Genomic DNA, 23,442 nt, shown 5'->3' with positions numbered 1-23,442 from the left:
TATAAATTTTACCATTGGTCAATAATGGCCTCTCATTGGCTAATTTTTTTTCTTACGTCATAATCAGTCCGACAGTAATACTATGTTCTCATTGGCATCATTTATGTCGAAATAAAGTAAAAGAATAGAGGGCGCATGAGCTATATATGTAACTCTATCCACAGGATGGAACCCCTATTCTAATTTTGTATCGGGTTTTTGAAATCAGCTAATAGAGTCGGAGATATAAACAAATGAACAGAAAGCAGATGAAAGGGGTTTTTACCACTTGGGCTAAGTATATTATATATCTAATTATACATCTATACCAATACCTTTATTATGTCGCTTTGGAATGGTTATTTCTTTCATCGTATTATAAACCGCTTTCCGCGGATATAGAATGTACAATTATAAGATTAAAACCAGTTTTTTAGCCCCGAGGTGCCGGATATAATACGATGCTAGACATAGTTTTTTCGTATGGATGAGAACCGGTTCCTATCCACCGGATTCGAATGAATACGAGAAATAAACTTTAGAGGTCTTGCTGTCATATCATACTACAAATTTGACTATTGACTATAAGACATAAAATTATAGTGTTAATAGATGACTTATGGCCGATATTCTGATGACATTATAACATAATATATTACATAATAACGCCAATATAAAAATTTCACGAAATTTTGCCAATCAAGTTTTGAATGAATGGAAGAAACACCCCAGGGGTAATTAGAAGAATAGATACACATTTCCAGGGAATTAAAGGGATAAGACAATGGATAAATTAAAGCAAGCCCCAAATGATGATATACAAAATTACTCATTCTTTAGAATATAAATATTGGTGGAAATGTTTAGAACTCCTAGTTTGTACCTATCAATCAAAATTAAGATCAAAGTACCCAAAGTTTTTAAGCCAATAAACGAGGAAGTAGTTGGGTACCTGTTTGATTTACAATCCAACGTCCCCTCCCTCCCTGCACGTTACACAAGGGTGGTGGTTGATATTATGATGGGAGGGCGTGTCCCACAATATACCCCCCACCCTGGGGGGGGAGGAACACCCTCAATAATTGTTAAGGGGTGGATAGCCCCCAAGGAGGGGTCTGTGAAAAATCAGAAGCTTATAAACTAATAGCCTATTAGTTGTATAATAGGATGGTATGCACATTAGAGTGTTACAAAACTTTTTGAATTGCGATTCCAAGGCTTAACTTGTTCTACCTAGTTTATAACGAAATAAGTTGCGAGCATTATTGTGTGTAAATATGTTTAACCCCTAAGATCTCGTAAACGGCTGTACCTTGTTTATAGATATGGCCCTTAGAAAATTATCCACACCCCTCCTTGGGTCTGTGCCACTAGAGAAAGGAAATGTCAATGAAGGGGGCAGAAAAATAATCAAAAACTATTAAGACTTAAATTTAACAATGTAGTAGCCTAAAATCATCCCAGGACCTAAAAAAGCTTCACTGTAATTTAAGAGACAATCGGTCATTGGATTGCGAGATCTTAATGTACTGACAAAAAATACACCTTTATATAAAAGGATAAGATATAGAACAAAATATTAAAGATTTAACACATAGTCTTACGAATCTAAAATTTCTTGTTCTTGCTTGAAAAAAACGTCCAAAATGGATTTTAGATTTCAATACTTTTTGTCTGTTCCAAACGTTTTTTGGATAAAGATATCTGCCATCCCTAATAAAAAGCTGAATAGTAGGTAGAATCACTTTTTTCGCCATTGGACGATCAATCCGCCATCCCCTTTCTTGAAAAAAATAACGAGTGATATTTTTAAGCAATACTGCTCTATAATTAAAAAAATTTGGTCTAATAAAATAATAAGATTAAGAACCATCATTGCAATTTGATGGAAAGTATTTGGTTTTACCTTACCTCGTAAGGCCGGGATTCTCCTTTGATTTTAAGGTGATCATCTGGAGAACACAGAGCATCATCGACTTGTAAAGGGAAGCGATACTCGAACACTCAAGGATATTAGGTCAACTGATATCCAACAGACAACCAACCCCTTTATTTCACGACCTAGCGCATCTGACATAGCAGCAGTAGGAACCATTTTTATCGTCTCTAGTTATGACGCCGTGTTGGGCCAAAACCTATCACCTCTGACGACGAGTGGATGCACTACGTGTTGAGCCAGGGTCGCGGACTATTGAAGTTGAGTTACGGGTTGTCCTGTCACAAAATAAGAGATTTGTCTGCATATTGTAACTCTGATACTTTCAAACATATCAATACTCTTCTGGCTTTTATAGCTCTTAATACAGAGATACATAGATAGCACAAATACCCTATATGGAAAACCCTGTACACGCAACTGTACAGATTATACAGGAATTTTAGTTAGCAAAGCATTTTTTTTAACAATCTGTTTCGGTGAATGTAAGAAAAAATATTAGTAACATGGACATTTCTACCTCTCTTTCTCTTATTCATCAATCTAGTATTACTTTGAATCTATTGGATAAAGGGTGTAAAATTTTTATAAAAAGTTTTAAGTGTATTTTGGGTGTGAAAGCGTTCAATTCCGCAATTTTTCACATTATTAAATCATCAGAACATTATCACAATTATTAAAAGGAACAGGATGTTTATCTATCTGTCTGTTTGTACTGAAGGATCTCGCTAATCGATAATCCAATATAGTTCTCCTTAATTTTCTTTTACTTTTAATTTTCAAACTAAAATTGAATAAGGAAGGTCAACTTCATCCCCCCCCCCCCCAAACTAAAAGTAGTAAAGTTTTTGTTTAAGCAATATAAATTTAGATCATTCGTTGGTTTTAGGCTGTTCTGATGCTCTCTCCCTCGAATACAAAGCCTCTAAATGATACAGACGCAGCCAATAGTATTTTAACAACAGATTAAACTTATAATTTACTTTACTCTTATCTTTAAATACTCTCACTTGTTTGCTATTTTTTGCGGCGAATATAAAACATTATGCGGTAATGAAGGAACACCATATTATTTGTTCATACTTTCAAGAACATACAAAATTGGTATAACATTCTCAAGTAAATAGTGTGTTACTTTTTTAGTAGCGAAGCTACTCTATATATCTAAAAAATAACTTATGCTTATTTAAGCATATATTGGTCTACTTCTGGATTGTCTGTACAGTTTTTAGTCACTAACCTATAAATTGTTTTTGATTAAAGGGGAAAATATACTAGCTAGATTTTAAATGAATTTCCCGTTTCCATCATATAGACAACAAATAAGTATTTAGAAGAAATAAAGTTATTTTGGTGCTTATTTTAGGCTAGGTTGAATTAATTAAGGAGCCCCTCGGGGAGGGTACCCGTGGGAGACTTAACAACAAGCGAACGGACATAAATTTGTTTTAGAGCAGCTCCACTAGAAAAAAAGTATTTTTTACAGAACCATCTTTTATTATCCATAAGATTATGCTAAGTAGGTTTAACAAAAAAACATTCATTTTATTTTATCATTTTTGCCATTAAAAACATTGATGCTTTAAATTTGATACTACATTAATACAATTAACATTTAAGTAGGAATCCATTTTTAACTTTATGACAGAAAATAAAAATGATAAAGAATAATTAATTATTAGAGTTTTTTTTACTAAACTTTGAAGCCAAAAAAATTTGGCTATTTGACAACAAAAATTGCAACCTGTTCATTTCAAATATTTGTGATTTTTCTTGCACGTTTGTCCATATTGGTATTCATATATGCTTTGCAAAGGTTGGCACCAAATTTTGCGAAGTTTTTTTCGCAGGTTTTTTTTTAAAATATGGCATTTTATATTTATATTTTCTAGCTGCTTTTAATCAGGGAGATAGATAGGGCACTGCAAGAAAAATGTTTTCGCCTCAAACATCTATAAAATCTAAATTTTGTTAGTGTTAGATTTTTTGTAGGCAAAACTATTTTTCTCCGGGTGAAAAACCTAATCCCTGATTTTTTAACATAAAGTAAATATGGTTATTTTATAATATGATAATATTTTAATTGTTAAAATATCAAAGGATGAATTATTATGTACTACAAAGAGCTAATTTACATTACATATTTTTTATATTTTATTTATTAACAAAACACTGGATTTTATCTCTACATACATATATACGAATTTTTTATCACTATAAATTAAATGTAGTTTTTTTTTAATAATATAACTTAAGTAATCACTGGTAACTAAGTAGTCTTTAATTTTGACAAATTATAATGTTTTTTTTTTCTTTGCTTGGTTAGAAAAACACTTTTTGTCAATTTTATTTGTTTTTTGGTAATGATTAATTAAATATATGATTAATAAGGGTAAAAACATATTATCACAATGCAAAAACAGTGAGTAATGGTTATTTTTATCAGAATAACTGAAATTTTCAACTTTTTAAAAAGTTAATAATCTTTTTATTGACTAAAATTTTAATTAGATCAAATATTTTTATTTTAACAGAACAAAATTTTATAAAATTGTGTTTTTTTAATTATTTTATTTACATTTTTGTCCCTAATTATTAGCTATATTTCTAAATATATTACTTGATCTAACTAATGATTAATAAGAAGTATGTGCCATGGTTGTTGCTAAGCTGACAGTTGGAAAAAGACCAGTGGCGACACTGACAGAGCCGCCACTAGTGCTGCCTGCCCCGCTTGACTGCTCAACTGCTCTAGCAGCCACGCTGTAGTTTATGCTGTGCTGGTAGCCGCCCTCACCGCCCGTAGTAGGCGTGGGGGAGGACTCATCAGCTGATGAAATATCTCCGCCAGTAGCAGACTGTAGGGAGGCAGAACTATTATTCAACGCGGCATTTTCATGATCAGCTGATTTCTCATTCGCGCCATTATCATTACTTTTGTTGGCGGATTTTTGAAGTTTTTCTGTCTCTCGCTGCGCGGCATCGCGCGCTATACTCTCCTTAACTTTGATAAGGGTGTCATAGTCCAGGTTACGAAGAGCTGTCTCTAGCTTCACAATTTTTTTGGTTTCCATTTCCAATTGTTCTTCAAGACGTTTGCGTAGACGTTTTTCCTTCTTGAATTGCTTCAGATAAAAGTCTAAAAATAAAATGCATGTTAAGTTCCAAGTCTTAACATTTTGATTATTCTTACAGAGCTACATTATTATGTTTATTAATAACATTTGTAAAATATTTTTGAACAATGAGATTTTGTCACGAAAATTTGGAGGTAGAAACTTATGTGAGAAAAGCATCGCTATTGAATATCAAGTATTAATAAGCTATAAGTTACTCCCTTATTATACAAAATCTTTATATAACAAGGATAAAAGCAGTGCAACAATAACAAGCTATAAAAGTTATTTATCGCATCGTATTATAGACAGTTTTTCGCGGAGAGGGAAAGTAAGAATTGCAACAATAATTCCAGTTTTATTAGACCCTAGTCTGGTATTAATTTTATGATTTTAACTTTAATATTCCTGGCAATTGTCTAAAATACATTATGGTTTTTCAGTATGGCTCAATTTAGTTTAATAGTAAAATTTTTAGTCAATAGATATATAGTAGATTGCTATATTTTCAATTTTTAAAATCTGTTAATAAAGTATAGATTCTTTTCATAATATATTTTCATAATGTGTACGATTATAATGACGTAAGGACAGACCATAGTCATAGAGCAGCTTCGCTACTAATTATGTATATATGATAAAGATTGTGCTAAATATAAAATCCGCGGATTAAGGGTATTCTATTTCTACCACGGTGCCATATTTCACTTTAGAAAGAGCTATATGCAAATTTTTACTTTTATCCTATAATTCTAGGACATGGATTCTTATCCTAAAAATAATTCTTGCTGAGACAAAATGTATTTTCAAGCAATATACACCCCCAATTATGTTAAACAAATCCCTTATGTATAATTAAATTATGGTGGAAAAGTATAGAAACTATTAACAACCAATCTAGATTTCTTAAAAGATTCCTAATATTTTAAACTTTGGACACCAGTATAATTTTCATTCCAATGTTCCCTCCCCCCCCCCCACCCCCCCCCCCAGATTTATAAGCTATATAGAAAGCAGCATTGTCCGCAGAAGAAAAGAAAGAACAGACCATGTCATTATAGAGAAGCCTCACTACTATTAAACCAAAGTAAACCTTTTTATAGTAATACTTGTCCTTTTAACTGCTTATACATATAAATATGTGTGAAAAAAAGCTAAAAAAGGGGGGTTTCATAAAATATCAATAATAGCATCCTACTTTGGACGGATTTAAGAGACTTTAGACGATTTTTTATGCTCTGGGTACAATCCAAATCCCTTAGGAAGTTGCTATGGCTTCCATGTTCTCAGCCCTACTGAAAAATCATGTATAGTGTAAATTCGTTAGCTTAAACACTTTTTGGTTGGCTGGCTTAAACTATCACCGACCAAAAGTTTTCACAAAAAAATTGAATTTGAATTTACAAAAGGGGTAATAATTTCTACCATCATTAGTTTTACTCTATTTAATATTATTCTAAAATTTAATAGTTATTTCTCGCATCGTATTATAAACGGCTTTCCGCGGATATAGAATGTACAATTATAAGATTAAAACCAGTTTTTTAGCCCCCAGGTGCCGAAGGCACGGGCTAAAAAAACTGGTTTTAATCTTATGATTGAACATTCCCATATAAACAACCCCTTAAATAGTGGATGTAAATATTCATTTATTTCCCTGGTATCTCATTTATATCCCTGGTATGATTTTAGAAGATTTTTAATTTTTTTTGGAAGATTTTATAATTTTTATTAATTACTAAAAGAAAGAAAAATTATACCAGGGAAATAAATGAAATTTAAAAACCAAAATTAAACCACATTTTACTAGCATAAACATGAGTTTTTTGTTTAAATGAGAATGATATTCCTGTCCAGTTTTTTGTTTAGGAATGAATATTTCTTACCCTCGTGAATAAATGATGACCTATCGGTCCATCATTTATTCCCTCGGGTAAGAAATATTCATTCCTAAACAAAAAACTGGACAGGAATACCCCATTTTTATATTCGTAGAAAGCCGTTTATAATACGATGCTAGACATAGTTTTTTCGTATGGATGAGAACCGGTTCCTATCCACCGGATTCGAATGAATACGAGAAAGTTTCTTACCTGTTGTTTTAGACTCTTCGTCGATTTTTCTTTTGATTGCTGTCGTAGGATCCTTAGGGCCACCTTAAATAATATTATATTGTTAGCATGGAAGTAAGGGGACAATGTGCTGTTTAATACACTAGTCCTCAAAGTTATTAATAACATTTTTTTATTTTTTGGCTTAAAAACTTTGGAGACTTTAAAAAATTTTGATTGGCTAATTCATTATGTTTCAACCAATAGTTTTAATCTATAGAAGAGGGAATTTTGTGTATCATAATTGGGGATGTACATCAATTTATCAGCCATTGTCCCTTAAGATCCCTGTATTGTTAGATAAAAACATCTTTATCAATTATTAGCGAAGCCATTACAACTTATTACTTTGTTACAGTAATAATATTGCTCTGAATATCGACGTAAATATTAGGTAAATTTGTTTTTACAAAGACAAGTCGATATTTTGTCAGCCATGACCACTGTTATATGGAAAATAGTCGACATAAACAATCATAAATGAACAATGGGTTTTTATAAGGAAGCGGGATTACTACAACCCCCCCCCCCCCCCATTTAAACGCCCTTTGACCTTATATTCTTGAACAACAATATAACCAATTTAATGTTGTAAAGAAGTAACAAAATTGGTATAATCCTTACTTACAACAAGTGAATAACCCCCCCCCCCCCCCCCCAACATTATATATTCTCTTATATTTTCTCCAGTGATATAACCCTGCGGGACTCTTCTAATCCTATTAGACGCGCATAACCAGTGGCGTGCACAGCGATCTACGAGGGGGTGTGAAAACAGTTGGGGGGTAAAAAAGGGGAAGACAGGCCCTACAAATTTCTATATTACAGAGGGGTGTTGACACCCCCCTTCTCCACGCATTACATTACTTAACCTGACCTAACCTCACTTTCGAATAAAGTGAAATAGCCTGAAATTGTGTAAAAATACTTTATTTCGTGTTGAGAGTCAATTTCACATTATAATAAGAATAGCCATAATTTTATTCATAAACTCAGATTACCTGCATGGATATTGAGGGATAAGACAATCAATGATAATTTGAAATGCATGAAAAAATATAAATCATAGTTATTGGATGAAAAGTTTGGACACTACTAGTTTGGAACAAACCAACTAAAAGTACCCAATGTTTTGTGGCCAACGAATAAGATAACGTGGTTATAAAACTTTGGGTACCAGAGAAATTTACAGTCCAACGTCCCTTTCCTCCCTGGATAACATTCATAAAGGAGAATAAACTAGCGGCTTCGCTCCCAGCTTCTATGTGATTTACTTCCTAAGTTTAGCCAGGATAATTTCTAAGAATATATTTTAAAATCTACAACAACAAAAACATATAAAGCTTCTTTAATTAAAAAGTAGCCGAATAGACCAGACATTTTTTTTAATTAAGCATTTTTTAAAAATCTTACTCGGGAGGGAGTATAAAATAGTTTAAAATAAGTCCTAATTTTAAGATTTATGAATAAAATAGCCTAAAACCTTACCGGGACCTTAATATACATATTCTCTTTTTTTAAACGAATAATACTGATTTAAATACAAAAATATAAATCATTTTTCTTAGATTTTATATTTAAGCCACGAAAATATCTTTTTGAAGCCAATACATTTTTTTTGTAAAAACTGAGCATTACTAAATAACTCATTAGTTTATAAGTATGAAAGAAAAAAAAACATGTACACCTTTGAACTCAATTTATTTTAGACGGTTTCTTAGTCATTTTAACAAAGCATTTTCACAAGACTTCATACTTTTCATGGCCTTTGATTAAATTGTAACTAGCGGTAGGGCCCTTAGCATCTAGGGGCTCTGTATTTAATTGAATGGAGAGGGTAGATATATAGCATAAAACCATTCTAAGAGTAGAATTTAGAAGAAAAAAGCGGTATAATCCCTTTCATGGCAACGCCTCTTAAGGGGCGTTTCATCGTATTTAACAGAAGCTTTTCTCTTATTTCTAGCCCCTGCGGTGGGCTCTAACCCAGCGGGGCCAATTACCTAACCCTGCAGGGCAATCAACTAACCTAACTTACATAACCTAACCTAAAATAATCTCTCAAAAAAGCTACTGTGAAAATAGTACTTATCCCCCCTTAAGAGGCGTTGCCACGAAAAAGACTATACCCGAAAAAAGTTTTAAATTCAACAAAAACTGACTTTATGTTTATTATTTTATTTTGCAAATATTTTAATTAGATAAATAAATTAAAATTTTTGTCTTATCATTTAAAATGAAAGAATAGTTATTTCTCGCATCGTATTATAAACGGCTTTCCGCGGACAGAAAATACAAATATGAGATTAAAACTAGTTTTTTTAGCCCCGAGATGCCGAAGGCACCGGCTAAAAAAACTGGTTTTAATCTTATGATTGTAAATTTTTATATTCGTAGAAAGCTGGATATAATACGGTGCTAGACATAGTTTTTTCGTATGGATGAGAACCGGTTCCTATCCACCGGATTCGAATGAATAGGAGAAAAACAAATCCTAATTTGAGTTACAGATAAATGTTGTTATCAGACGTCAAATAATACTTTTTTTTAGATGGGTAGCATCTCTATAAGTACCAGCTTCCCTCACTGACCCACTCTTCCCAACAAAACAGCTGTTTACTGCTATGCTATTACGTAAAGCAGTAAGATTTTTTTGTCCGTAGATTAAGAACAGATTTAGTTCTCCATTCAAGGGAAGCTTCACATTGATCCCGGGATGGTTTTAGGCTATTTAATTTTGAGATGTACGTCTTGAGATGGTTTAAGGCTAGTTTAATGCTTTCCTTATCACTTTCAATACTCTTTGATGCTAGGGACGCAGCCGCGTGTTAGAGTATATGATATTAGATTGCCCTAATACACAAAGCTAATAGAGTATATTGGTATATATGTTAGATAAGATCCTTTTTATTGATAAAAGTCTTATTGCAAAAATAAGTATTATGGATTTTCATCTACTTGTGAATTTTTTGCAAAAAAAACATTAAATGATAACAATAACATTGAGAGATTAAAAACTTAATTAAACGTACAAAATTTACATTTCATTTTTTAGCTGTGAATTATCTATAGAATTATTATGACAATAATATTTAATTTAAGCATTGTGAAATTATTGCTTGCCCTAATTTGATTGAATTTACTGAAATATAACCTATCATCTGTAAATTTAAGCACGATAGAATTGTCCTATTGATTTGAGAGACATTGGACTGTAAATTATGCTGGCACCCAAACATTGCCCAAAGCTTTGTAATCTCGTACTCTTTTGCTTTAAAACTTTAATTATATCTGAATTGATAGGTTAGAACTAGCAGTGCACTTTTCTACAAATAATTTTAGTCTAAAAAATCAATAGTTCACTGTCTTATCCCTTAAGATCCCTGCATTCTTACGAATGGAGAAGTTTCATTTATCAAAAAAAGAAGATTTTTATAGGGTCTATAAAAATGACGTCATACTGGCCTAATATTGGTCAATCAAAATGTATACTGGCCTGCCATTTGTATTTTAGTCTGTGAATTGGCATATCATTGATCATTTGCATTGCATGACGTCATTTTTTATAGGGACTAAAAGAGTTTCAAAAAAATCTTTAACTCACCTTCTTTAGCATTTTCAACAGCCATAGAAATGAGAGACTGGATATGATTCATCATCTGAAACATATTCCCCATCTTTCCCGCCCCCACAACACCGCCGTTCTCCTCCGTTTTCCCGCCATTCTCGCTGCTGCTGTCGTTATCCCTGTCGTCCGTTTCGCCGCCATCCCTATCACGGTCGGTATCGCCGCCCTCGCGGTCCTCGTTCTCGTGGTCCGTCTTGCTGGCGTTGTCATTGTCGTGGTCCATGTCCTCGTCGGACAGCTGGTGGCGCGGCTCGGCCTCGCCGATATCTGACTCGGAACGCACTGATATATCATCCTAGAAAGATGAGATTGGTTGTTAAATGCGCGCAGAAGTGGTGCAGTTCTGTGATAAAAGGAAACAACGATTTTGTATCTTTCAAAGGAAGGATTAAGGAGCAAAACTTTATTAATTTTCACTCGATTTTATTAATAATTTTTACAATAAATATTTAGAAAAAAAATATGCCATTTTTCAATGGGACAAATATCTATTTTATAAGGTAGTAAGGTTTTTTTGTCTGAAGCTTAAGATCTCAATAACTACTGAACCGACTGGGTTCTCTTTTAAGGCAAGCTTCACATAGGACCAATGATGTTTTAAGGCTAATATACTTTTAGATACAATTCTTTGGGTGGTTTTATTGCTATTATTGATATATTTCATTATAGATTCAACCAGGAAAAACATTGTCTAATATTCATAATGCTAAAATTATTATAAAATCTCGCTAACTACTGAACCATTATGGTTCTCCTTTTCAGGGTAATGAAATATTAATTTACCTGGTTGTCTGACTGTGTTCTGGACAGATTAAGAACACTGTTATCTGTGTCTGCCATGTAATCCTTTATGTCTGGACTGCCACGACGGTCAGGACCTTTCTGCAGCCTGACAACAAATATTCAGATAAAAAAGAGGATTTGACTAAATATTTTAAAAGTTATATATTGCATCATTTAAAGACAGTTTTCCATGTATAGTAAAATGATAATATTAATTGTAATTATAATGTATTGTAGGTTGGCCACGAGGAGACAACAAAACCAGTATTATTTTCTTAAAATCTAGATATAAAAAATACAATACATAAGTTTTCATTATGGTTTAGAACCAGATTTAATCCTATTTTGATCCACACTAGAAAAAAATATTCGCTAGGTAATATAAACTTTTATTTTCAAGATAATCTTTAAAACCTGATAAAACTAAATAAATGTGCAAAAAAAAAGTTTCAAAAAACTTGAATTTGTTACTTTTGTTGCTTATTTAAAAATTGAATCATTTTGAGATGATTGATACATTGTTTATACAAGAAATTTTGATAAGAAAACATTTATTTACATTATATGTATTATGTCTTGCAGGGCAGGAGAAAATTTTAATTTAAATCAAGTACAGAAAAAGAATCTTTTTTTCGGATAAAAAATGTAATTAAAATCTATAATACAAAGTAGCTTGATGTCTGTCTGTCCGTCCGTCCATCGGTCTGTTCCTTAAGATCTCGGAAACCACTGAACCGATCGGGTTCTACTCTTCAGGGAATATACCTACTGGTATTTTTTTTACAAATTTTGTGAATTCGCCATTCATTCGCGAAAATTTGCGATCCATTTGCATTTTTTCAGCTGGGTAGGTAATAGAAGATGTAATTATACCTCTTGGGGCAAAGCCCCTAGAGGCTAGGGGCGAAATCGCTAGTATTTTATAAAGTAATTCAATTATTTTTTGGATAACAAAAAATCAAGTATAAAAGTACTATGTAATTAGGTTTTATCTATTTCTTTTAACAAAAAATCAAATTTCTTATATTTAAAAAAAAAAGCTTTTGTTTACATATTAATGAATGATATTCATTTTATCCTATTTATTAACAGTTTATATAAAAATTTTAATCGCATTAAAACTTAATAAAAATCTATTTCAAAACGCAAATAAATCATTGGTTGTTTTTTGTCTATATAAACAATGACTATAGAGTTTTTGAAATGTTAGAATTTTAAAAAATCGGACTTACCCTTGAAGGTGTTTCAGCATATCGCCATAACTTTGTTTGTAGGATTCCAATAATGCCTAAAATAATATTAGCATCATAAGATAGATAGATAGAATATAATTAGATAGAAAGATAGATAGATAGATAGAATATAGTTAGATAGAAAGATAGAAATATTCATTTAGACAGGCAGACATACAAACCTATAGATAGATAGATAGATTAATCTAGACAAACAGACATACAGACCTATAGATAAAAAGATAGATAAAAAGCTAAACTTACTTGTGGACTAGAACCTGGAAGCTGGAGGGTGGGAAGGCCTGGAAGACCTCCGGGGAGGCCTCCAGGTAAAACTCCAGATCCTCGCAACAGAGCAGCCTAAATTAATATATATAATAATCATATTTTTTTTTAAATTTAGTAATACAGTAACAGGATGTATGCATGTCTGTATGTTTCATCATTTGTGTAGCGAATAATATCGCTAACCACTGAACCGTTATGGTTCTCCTACTCCTTTACAGTAGCCTTGCTGTGGGACCTTAAAAGGTTTTTACTAAAGTTAGAGGAGGATACCTCTATTCACCCAAGAGAAATCGCCTTGAACTAAAAAAAAGTAGAGGCCCAGGTCGAATCCCCCCTCCTTATCCTTTATTAATTTCTCATAGGGGCGTAGAAACTAGTTGTAGATAAGTGAATATAAAAAAATATTATATAATCTAAAGTTTACCTGAGCCGCGGGATTATTCAGTGACATCAGATGACCCATGGCGGCCGGATGCGGCGGCAGACCTCCTGTCAAACCGCCAAATCTATCCGCGAGCCCAGACGGCGGCCCTCCGTCCTTGCTGCCAACCATACCGGGAAATCCGCCTGTCATAACATCTTTGCCCAGTCCAAACGGCGGGAAATGATCAGCGGCACTTGACATCGACGGCGGCTGGGATAGTCCACCATTAGGGCCCATTCCGCCACCGTGGGGACCAGAGGAACCGCCGCTGGACTGTTGCAGGCGGAGCATGGCGTCTTGCGGCGACATGGCGGGGAAGGGCATCACACGCTTCGGCGGCCTACCAGATCTAGGTGTTAGAAATCAAATTCATTTAATAAAGAGGGGCGCAATCGCCCCATAAACAAAACGATAAATAAAATAAAACTTGTGTTCCTGTGCAATGAGAGAGGGGACAATGGGCTGTTTATTATACTAGTCCCAAAAGTTTTACATTAACGTTTTCATATTCATTGGCTACACAACTTTGGCGACTTTTACTTAATTTTCATTGGTTGTTATATTAAGCTCAGTGTTCAAACGTTTCAACCATTAATTTTACTCTACAGAATAGATAATTTCATGTGTCAGCGTTGGGAATGTACATTAATTTATCGGCCATTGTCCCATCCCTTTAAATCCCTAAAACCTATGCCTTAATCATAATTTTATTTTTATTTCATTGGCCTATCCCGCTGTAAGTTACATTTTTTCGTGATATACGTTTGAGGTATTTAAATTCCAAATAGCATATGGTATATATAATCTATAAATAATTCATATGTCAACACATAGTTTTATATGTAATATCATACAATAGTGTAAAGTAGTAAGTTTTTTTCTAAAGATCTCAGAAAATACTGGTCTGAATTGGTTTTACTTTTTAGGGAAGTTTTATAAATATCTTGGGCTGATTTAAGGTAATTTTCCTGACCCTAGAGACTAGGGGCGAAACATCTAGTAAAATCTTTATAATAAAGGATGATTGTCTGTTTGTACTGAAGGATCTCGCTTACCGCTGAACCGATATTGTTCTCCTTTACAGTGTAGCTTAACATAGGTCTAGCAGCGAAAAAAATATTTTTGGTAAACAGCTAATTTTAACTTAGATTGAAAAGAATAGTTATTTCTCGTATCGTATTATAAACGGCTTTCCGCGGATATAGAATGTACAATTATAAGATTAAAACTAGTTTTTTTAGCCCCGTGGTGCCGAAGGCACCGGCTAAAAAAAATATAATATTCGTAGAAAACTGGATATAATACGATGCTAGACATAGTTTTTTCGTATTCATGAGAACCGGTTCCTATCCACCGGATTCAAATGAATACGAGAAAACATTTTACGTGCCCCTAGAGGCCTCCAGGGGCGTAGCCGCTAGTATAGATATAGAGAGAAAGAAAGAAATGAAACATATGTAGAATGAAGAGTTAAAGGTTTTAAAACTATTCTAATCTACTCAACTATGTAGAGAATGCTTAGTACACCAAAACTTTTAGGATTTTAGAATTGGTTGTCCCACAAAAATAAGAAATGTAAGTAATAGCAAACATGCAGATCTTATAAGCTATTAATATAGTCACGTATCATTATTGGAATAGGCGTTAATTGTATTTATTCCTTCAATATTATAATACTAAATATTGGCTTTAGAATCGAGGCAGGTATTAGTAGACGAATTCGCTGTATTAATTAATTGCTACAATGCATGATAACTATATTTAGATCATATATAGAGCACATTTTGGGGTTTAGCGACAATCTTTAACATACATACATGTATTAACAGGGAGGGAGAGGACATTGGAGGTTAAATAATACTGAATACTAATCCTCTAAGGTTGGCATAAAAAATTTGAAGACTTTTATAAAACAAACTATCAATGTCCAAGCTTTTCCACTATTTTATTTTTACAGAAGAAGTAATTTTGTTTATTGGCATGGCTACATCAAACTATCATCCATTGTTTTATCCCTAATAATCACTTATTTTATATGACTTACACAAACTATGTAAGAAAATTTACTTTTGTTTACAGGGAAAGCTAATTAAAGATAAATTATCCATCAAATCTTTTTATAAATCAAAATAAAGAAGGTGGGATTATTGAGGGGATGTTACTATTAGTAGTATTATTACACTAGTCCCCAAAGTTTTCTTATTCATTGGCCTGACAACCTTTGGGACTTTTGATTGGTTGATTGATAAAGTTGAGTGTTTAAACGTTTCAATAACAAATTTTATTCTACAGAAAAGGTAATTTTGTGTATCATCATTGGTGATGTACAACAACTTATCGGCCATTGTCATATCCCTTTAGATTCCTGGTATCAATGTCTTTGTCAATTATATTTAATTTGAAAATAGGAATTTAATAATTACTCCTTCTTTGTTCTTTACTTTTACATTGCGCATTTATTTATCTAATTAAAAATAAATATATTTTTAATTGAGAAAAAACAAGTTGATTATCAAGAAATGTTTTTGTAATATTTTTTTTGTTACTAAAACATAAATAAAATAAGCAAGGATGATTACATCAAAAAGTGCATCAATTATATTAAACCTTTTATATAACTACTGAACCGATTGGGTTCTCTAATTCAGAAAAGCTTCACATAGTTCTTGGTTATTTTATTTTAAGATTTAAGTCTTGGGATGGTTTTAAGCTATTTTTCTAGTCTCTCTTCGAATACAAAGATTATAGCCACTATTATATTAAAATAGGACTATTAAGAAAATAGCTAAGTCAACCAATCAGTAAGAGTGAGGGAAAAGTAACTTTAATAAATATGCTACGCTTCTAAAAATACTTACAACTTAACCCGATTATCATTATTTTAATAAGAATAATAATAACTTAATATGATAATCATAATAATATGTTGTTTGCGTGATTAGAAAGTTTACTTTTTAAGCCAGGGGGCAAGGGTATGTGCAACTTTTACATTTTTGGACAATTAATATAGTTTTGGGGAAAGAAACATGTATTTCATAATGATTTAATGGTAATATTGCACAGGGCAGAAATCTGTTTATTGTATGTAATGTTCTATTCATAGTTAAATCAAAGTTATGCAGAAATAAGCAGAGTACTTGATTACTAGGGGCCCAAGTTATAATATATATCATTGTTGGTCCCTGTGTCCCTGTTTTCTGAGTCTTGTTATTCAATTATTGAAAATTGGATTTAAAAGACAAGAGTAACTCTTAACTTACATGAAAGCAAACATGTTTAAAGTAGAGTTTCTAGGAGATCCTTAATCCCCTCAGATCAATTCTAACTTAAGCTTAATATTACCTTTTAATGCCCTTTATATGGTAAAAAACATTCTTCAAACATGTAATTATGGTTATTTCAGTCTAAATTTAGAAATCTTTAATGCTAATTTTTTGTAATTGAATATCTATTTTAAGAAAGGCCCTGTTTATTTTTAATGGGATATGAAATATTAAAATATTTCTTTTCCGAGGCCATATATTTATGGTATTTCTACTACTTTATTCATACATCAAGTATTGTAGGGGAGAAGTAGAGTAGCAATTCTATTTCTAACATATATACAGTTTGTTTGTTGGTCTATCAATCTTTAAAACATCTTGTCTACATACAAGAAAATCATTAATCCTATGATTTCTATTTTTATTTATGTTGACAGCCAGTTTTTATTTAGTGATAATGAAAGAGATTAAAAATCTTGTTGTTTAAATCTAGACCCAAATCTTAGTTACTCCTTTCCTTAACTTCCCCAAATTTTTTAATCACAGTAATAAATTTTAGATCCATTGACCTTTCCTTAAATGCACTTAATTTTAATATATGAAGGAGTACTAGAATTATAGATTGCCCCCCAAAACTTCTTACAAATTAGGTAATTAATATTAATTGCACTATACCTTCCCCCAATAGCCAAAAAACGAAAAAAGATATTTAGCTCAATCACCAATTCCCTAGATTACCTCCAAAATCTTACATTTCTACTAAAACACCTACTGTTGCAGTATACCTTACCCCCAAATAGCAAAGAAGCGAAATAAGGATATTTAGCTCAATTGCAGATTCCCTATATTGCCTCAAAAATCTTACAAAACTACTAAATAATAACAGTTGCACTATACCTTCCCCCCAAACAGCAAAAAATCAAATAATGGAAATTGTCCTCCATTGTCCTTTCCCTAGATCCTGTGAGTTTGCTATTCTAAGGACCGGAGGAATTATATCCCAAATTCCTCTTAAATTGAATATTCTATAAAAATGTTATTCTCATTCCAAGATTTTCTGCTTATTTGGTTCTAATATTCCCCGAGCTAGGAGAAGGGTTAATTATTCCTACCAAGAAACAAGGATAACAACATCCAGAAAAATATTAAATACATTTTCTATGACATTTATTACGGCTAGGCTTTGAGTTTGGGGTAGAAAAGCTGAGCTTATAATATTATGCCAATCAAAAAAGTGAATATTACAATATATGTTAAGTTTAAATGAAACGAACGCATAGAAACCCACTGTTCATTGAGAAGGTTCGCTGTTTTAATAATTATTCTTCAGAAATAGTTTATTATTACTTTAAGTTGCAAAGTTTCTCTAAAACAATTTGGTCCTAATCAATACTTTCAGTTTTTGTAGTAAGGTTTTTTGATGTTTGATTTCGAGTTCTCAAGTTTAGGTTGTTTTATTGATAGATTAAAGTGATGGTTTTAGAATATTTTCCTTATTTGTTACCTTAAAAATATTTCGTTGTACAACCAACAAATAGTGTTAATATTTACCAGCATTAATTAAATCTACAGAGGGTTAATTTTGTATATCATAATTGTGAGTGTACATCGATTAATCCTCCATTGTCTTATCCATCAATAGAATGTTTTATATGGGCATAACTAGACTTCAGGGGGAGATTATTTCACCGCCCATTGTCCTATCCGTCCCTGTATTTTTTTCCCATGAATTGATTATATTACAGCCCCAGCTAAATCCGAGAGATTAACCAAAAAGTTTATCCAGGGAGTATCACAAAAATACCAGGGACCTACAGGGATAAGACAATGGATGATAAATTGATGTGCTTTCCTAATGATAATAAACAAAATTACACCATTGTACATTAAAATCATTGGTTGAAAACTTTGGGAACTAGTTAATATAGCTTGAATCAAGATTTAAGAAAAGTTTCTAAAACTTTGGGTACCAGTATGATTTACAGTTCAATGCCACCTCCCTCCCTGACTAAAAAAGATAGAAAAGAAAAGAAAAAGCAGAGAGAGAGAGAGAGAAAGAGAAAGAGAGAGAAGAGAGAGAGAGAGAGAGAGAGAGAGAGAGAGAGAGAGAGAGAGAGAGAGAGAGAGAGAGAGAGAGAGAGAGAGAGAGAGAGAGAGAGAGAGAGAGAGAGAGAGAGAGAGAGAGAGAGAGAGAGAGAGAGAGAGAGAGAGGGGAGAGAGAAAGATGTGTAATAAACTTTTATATTTTGGTGTAATCGGCTTTACTTAATTCCATCTCCTTTTTATCATACATATTTACATGCTGATACTTTTTAGATATATTTCAATATAAAGATCCATCTTTAAAAATATATATATCTTTTTTTATACCAAAGTCAGTTTTAAAAGTATAATCTCACTGTAAATTAAAATCTCAATAACTGCTGGACTAAACTGTCTATAGTTATGTTCTTTTCTATTATCCTAGTCATGTTTAAGGCTATTTTACAGGTTGGCTAAGTCAACTCCCCCCCCCCCCCCGCCGGCCCCCTTAAGCATTTTTGTACTTTTTATCTATTCATAATATCTACGTAGGGGGAGACGCACCCCCTTCAACACATCCTTATATTACAATGTTAAAAAAAAAGAAAATTCTTTGAAATTCTAAATATACTAAACTTCTTGATATAATAATTATAATTATAAACTAATTATAATTAAAAAATGCTAATAATCTATTAAAGTAAATTATATCATATTTAGAAATTGTTCTATTTACTTAGAATATCCTAATTATAAGGCTAATTTTTATTAACATAGGTTCCGTGATTTTTGAAAATTAACATTTTTGGAACATTTTTTTTAAAAAATATTAGAATTTTTTTTCTAATTTTTCCTTGTTAAATAACTGAAGACTTAAAGTTAAAAAGTTTCATAGATCTAGCTACTTCTTTTGTTAAACTAAATATGTAATTTGTTTTTTTAATCATAAGTTGTTAAAGAACATGAAACAAAAAAAGCCAATTTTGAAAAAAATACTTTAGCTGCAAAAAGACACTGTTAAAATTTTTGTTCGCCTATAAATTTAGTGGTTTATTACTTATTTTGGAAGTTTTCCCTATAGTCTTATGTTGATTACCAGAACATTAAATAGTTTTTTATCTTTTAAAGACATGTCCTTGCGCCCCTGAGGATCAGAACGTTTGCAATGCAAGAAATTAAGAATTGACATTTGATTTACAATTTAATGTTAAACGAATAAAAAGCTTATCTTAAATAAACCTGGCCTTAACAGGGTTGTAAAATCCGGTTGGTATAATCCAGTTGCACACAAAAAAAAAAGATAGGAAAATGCCTTTATGCACTGCTGTAACCAAGAGTCAAAACCTTGCCATAACTAAAGACGTTAAAATAAGGTAATACCCTAAACCCTAACAGTTGATAATTGTTATACTCTCAATTAGAACTTTAACACAAAGGTCGTGCAATGAAAGTATGAGTTATCTGTGTAAATTTTAGGTACACAAAAATGTGACTTTGTATTTTTTAACTAAATTTATTTTTGTATATATAACCCTGAACAATTTTGCAAAAAAAATGAGTCCAACGTTCAATTTATTATTTACAATTTTATATAAATAATTTAAGGATTTATTGTCATGTTTATTTAAAGGTGTGTGATAACTTCAGCCTAAAATAACATCCGCTTGTTTTATATTCGCAGAAAAGGATACAATAGCAAATAATTATATTAAATACTATCAGGAAAGGAGGGGACGTTATACTGTTTATTACACTAGTTCCCAAAGTTTTTTAATAAAGTTTTCTTATTCGTTGGCATTACAACATTGTTTTTGTTTTTATTAAATTTGGTTGTCTAAAAGTTTCAACCATCAATTGTAATCTACAAAGGAGGTAATTTTGTGTATCATCATTGAAGATGTACATTTGAGTTCTGATGCTTTGATAATGTACTACGTATGCGGAATTGTCTGCACACCTTATTTTCAAACTTCTGATGTCATGTGTTGACTTAATTTTATAATAAACCTTTTTCTTTTGCATTGCAGATAGCATTGTTTTTAAGTAGCGCAGCAAATTTATAACCAGGTTCTGTCCGTTCATACGTCCGTCAGTCTGTCGCCAATGTTCCTTAATCTATTTGTAACTCTTTTAATGCACAAAATTATATCGACACAGACTAATAAATGTTTAATAGCTCCGCTAAAAATAGACATAATTTTCCTTAATATAATTTTTTTGCTGCGTGGAATTTATAAAAGTATTATTCAATGTAAATTTTTGAATTATTAATTTTAAAGATAAAATATATGAAAAAGTAGTATGTTCATTTCTTCAAGAAAAAAATATAGGTTTAAACTATAAATAATGAACTTTTTAGTTTTTACTTATTATCCTTATTTTAATAAATTATAAATATTAATAAAAAGAAAATTTACAAGTTTTTGTATAGAAAATTAATAACTGAATATGAATTTTTTCTTTGATAGGTACTTTAATTTTATGCAACTTATGTTGTCAAACTATTAAAATCCATCAACAAACAAGAAAGTTATATTCAACATAGTGACATATGGCCATGAACAAGTCATACTAGTTATATAGAGTAGCTGCGCTACTGAAAAAGTAAATCTATTCACCTGCTAGTAGTGCAGTCCTTGTAGAGCGTGTCAAAATCTGTATCAGCAATCAGCTTGCACCTATTGACCCCCGGCTGGATAGCCCCCAGCCCGCGCAGCACTCGAACCTGCTCCACATTGCAAATCATCGGCACAATCTCCAGCCGTTTGCACTTGGTGTAAACCGTGTGCAGTCCGCCGACCAAATTTTTGAGAAACAGCTCAAACGCCTGCGGCAAACACAGCATGGTTTTGTTGTTGATCATGAAGGCGGCGATTTTCTCGCCGCGGTAGTCCACTATCTTGCAGTCATTGGCGGTTGGGTCGTTTGGGGCCACCATTGGCGGTGGCGAACGGGTGTAGGGTCTGTTTTGGATCATTGACAACGGGCTGACACCGCCATAATCACCGGGCCCGCCAGGACCGCCTGAAAGTCGGGAGAAATCTTTAGGCGAGAATCCACCTGGAGAGGGAAATCCTAGAGCAGCAGCTGCGGCCGCAGCCCCTGGGAAACCAAAGCTAGGCGGTCGGTTTAGGATAGACGCCATGGATACCATTGAAATACCGCCTGCTCCGGGTGGGCCCCCAAAGCCACCTCCGGCCATTGAGACTGACAACGGAGGCGGTGGAAAGGATGATGCGGGTGGACTGGAGGCGGGAGATACGGAGTCACTGCGACCGTCGGGCAAGGATTTGGGTGGCGGCGAGCATAACTTGTACTGGGATAGGTCTGTTGGGTTGGTTGGGGTCGGTAGGGAGCTTAGCATATTGGTTGACACTCGTATTCCTTTTTCCATTCACTTTTTTTTATCAAAAAATGCTTTTTTTATTTAAATAAGTCTAAGAATTAACTATAAATTAGCAAATTCATTATTGATTTGAATAATCATAGCTTATAATTAACCTTTATATTTATTTAATTCATAGTAAAAACAATATTCTACTAAGTATCTACGCGGTAACAGTAGACAATTTAGTATGATAAATGTTCATAAAAAAGACTCAATTGATTTATGTTCTTAATCGTTCACTGATTTTCCGTATTGTAGGAAAAAAGTCTTTTTTTCTGGTTTTGCTTAATGATATAAATGTATATGTGGTGTATATATATCTTAAGTTCCCCCACAATTACAGATGTACACTTGAAATGAAGGTGTATCTAGCTATGACTGACTCTGTGCCCTCTAACTGTGAATAGCTAGCGAGGGGGAGGGGGGGTCGAGGGAGAAGTTATAGGGGAAGAGAAGTAAATTAGAGAAGTAAGGGCAGGGGGGAAGGAAAGAGGGAATGTCATTTCTCAGTCCTAGATCTATCTCTAGCCCCCCCCCCCCCTGCCCCTCCTTCTCTTTTTAACTAGGAAGAGAAACAAAGGAGAAATGTTTCTTTCTCCTTTACTCCTATTTTCCTCCCACTGCCCCCACTCCTAGCTAAAGCCAACACGGACTCAAATCCTAGGTTTCCGATTCGACTATATTTCCACTCCGCTCTGTGTGAGTATTCGGGTGTGTATGTGTGTGTGTGTTTGTGTGTGTATAGAATTATATGTTTGTGTATTTTGGAGAGCTGAAGGCGCGTACCGTCACTCTATCACTGTGTGGATACATTTAAATTTTTAGAGAAAAAAGTCTATTAGATATTAGAGATATTTTTTCATATCAAAATCTTCTCAAAAATTACCAAAAATTCATATATATAGGTATAGATAAAAATTGAATCAAGAACAAGTCTCTCAGTGCTAAGCGCCAAACAATTCTAAAGCCCCACGTAGACTCATAAACATATATACACACACAATTATCATGGACTGCGTATGGCAGGCAGGTTCTACGCGGTTGTAACCCTCCCCACGCCCCCTTTTTTGTTTTATTTGTTCCTGGTAGAGGTGGGGGGGGGGGGGGTGATGAGGGGCCTACAGTTACATTTGTATCTGTGGCTAAAGCTTGCTCTGTGTATTTGTGTGTATGTGTTTGTGTGTGTGTGTGTGTATGCATCCTGCCAGCATTTATAAACACATTCCTTCTCTTTTATTTGCCCTTCTCCTTGTAATTTCTTGTATAAAATCT

The 23,442-nt window shown here is 32.9% G+C and overlaps 1 protein-coding gene across 2 annotated transcripts; it reads right to left on the bottom strand.

The window, feature by feature from the left end:
- Window positions 1-3,391: 3,391 nt before the first annotated feature.
- LOC145334783 (uncharacterized) lies at window positions 3,392-22,577 on the bottom strand. Of its 2 annotated transcripts, none has more exons than XM_080180386.1 (8): window positions 21,401-22,577; window positions 13,498-13,837; window positions 13,050-13,145; window positions 12,786-12,841; window positions 11,554-11,659; window positions 10,747-11,065; window positions 7,125-7,187; window positions 3,392-5,054 (listed from the first exon to the last, which is right to left on the bottom strand). In XM_080180386.1, exons 1-8 carry the CDS (start codon window positions 22,174-22,176, stop codon window positions 4,552-4,554), a joined length of 2,259 nt encoding a protein of 752 aa, XP_080036512.1. In that variant the 5' UTR covers window positions 22,177-22,577; the 3' UTR covers window positions 3,392-4,551. The 2 variants fall into 2 exon arrangements, with proteins under 2 accessions (XP_080036512.1, XP_080036511.1); XM_080180385.1 differs by having other exon boundaries at window positions 13,498-13,846; window positions 21,401-22,532.
- Between the last annotated feature and the right edge of the window lie 865 nt (window positions 22,578-23,442).

The sequence above is a fragment of the Acartia tonsa genome, chromosome 12 (assembly GCF_053477335.1).
Source record: "Acartia tonsa isolate MP-2025a chromosome 12, ASM5347733v1, whole genome shotgun sequence".
Taxonomy (NCBI): domain Eukaryota; kingdom Metazoa; phylum Arthropoda; class Copepoda; order Calanoida; family Acartiidae; genus Acartia; species Acartia tonsa.
Note: the sequence above shows the minus strand (reverse complement) of the source record. Positions and strands in the feature narration are given on the sequence as shown.

Coding starts and splice junctions, on each gene's coding strand:
- LOC145334783 (XM_080180385.1), bottom strand. CDS start 22,176: ATGGAAAAAGGAATACGAGTGTCAACCAATATGCTAAGCTCCCTACCG. Junction 13,847..21,400: donor AAGGACTGCACTACTAGCAG/GTGAATAGATTT, acceptor TCTAACACCTAG/ATCTGGTAGGCCGCCGAAGC. Junction 5,055..7,124: donor CGAAGAGTCTAAAACAACAG/GTAAGAAACTTT, acceptor TTTTATTTTTAG/ACTTTTATCTGAAGCAATTC.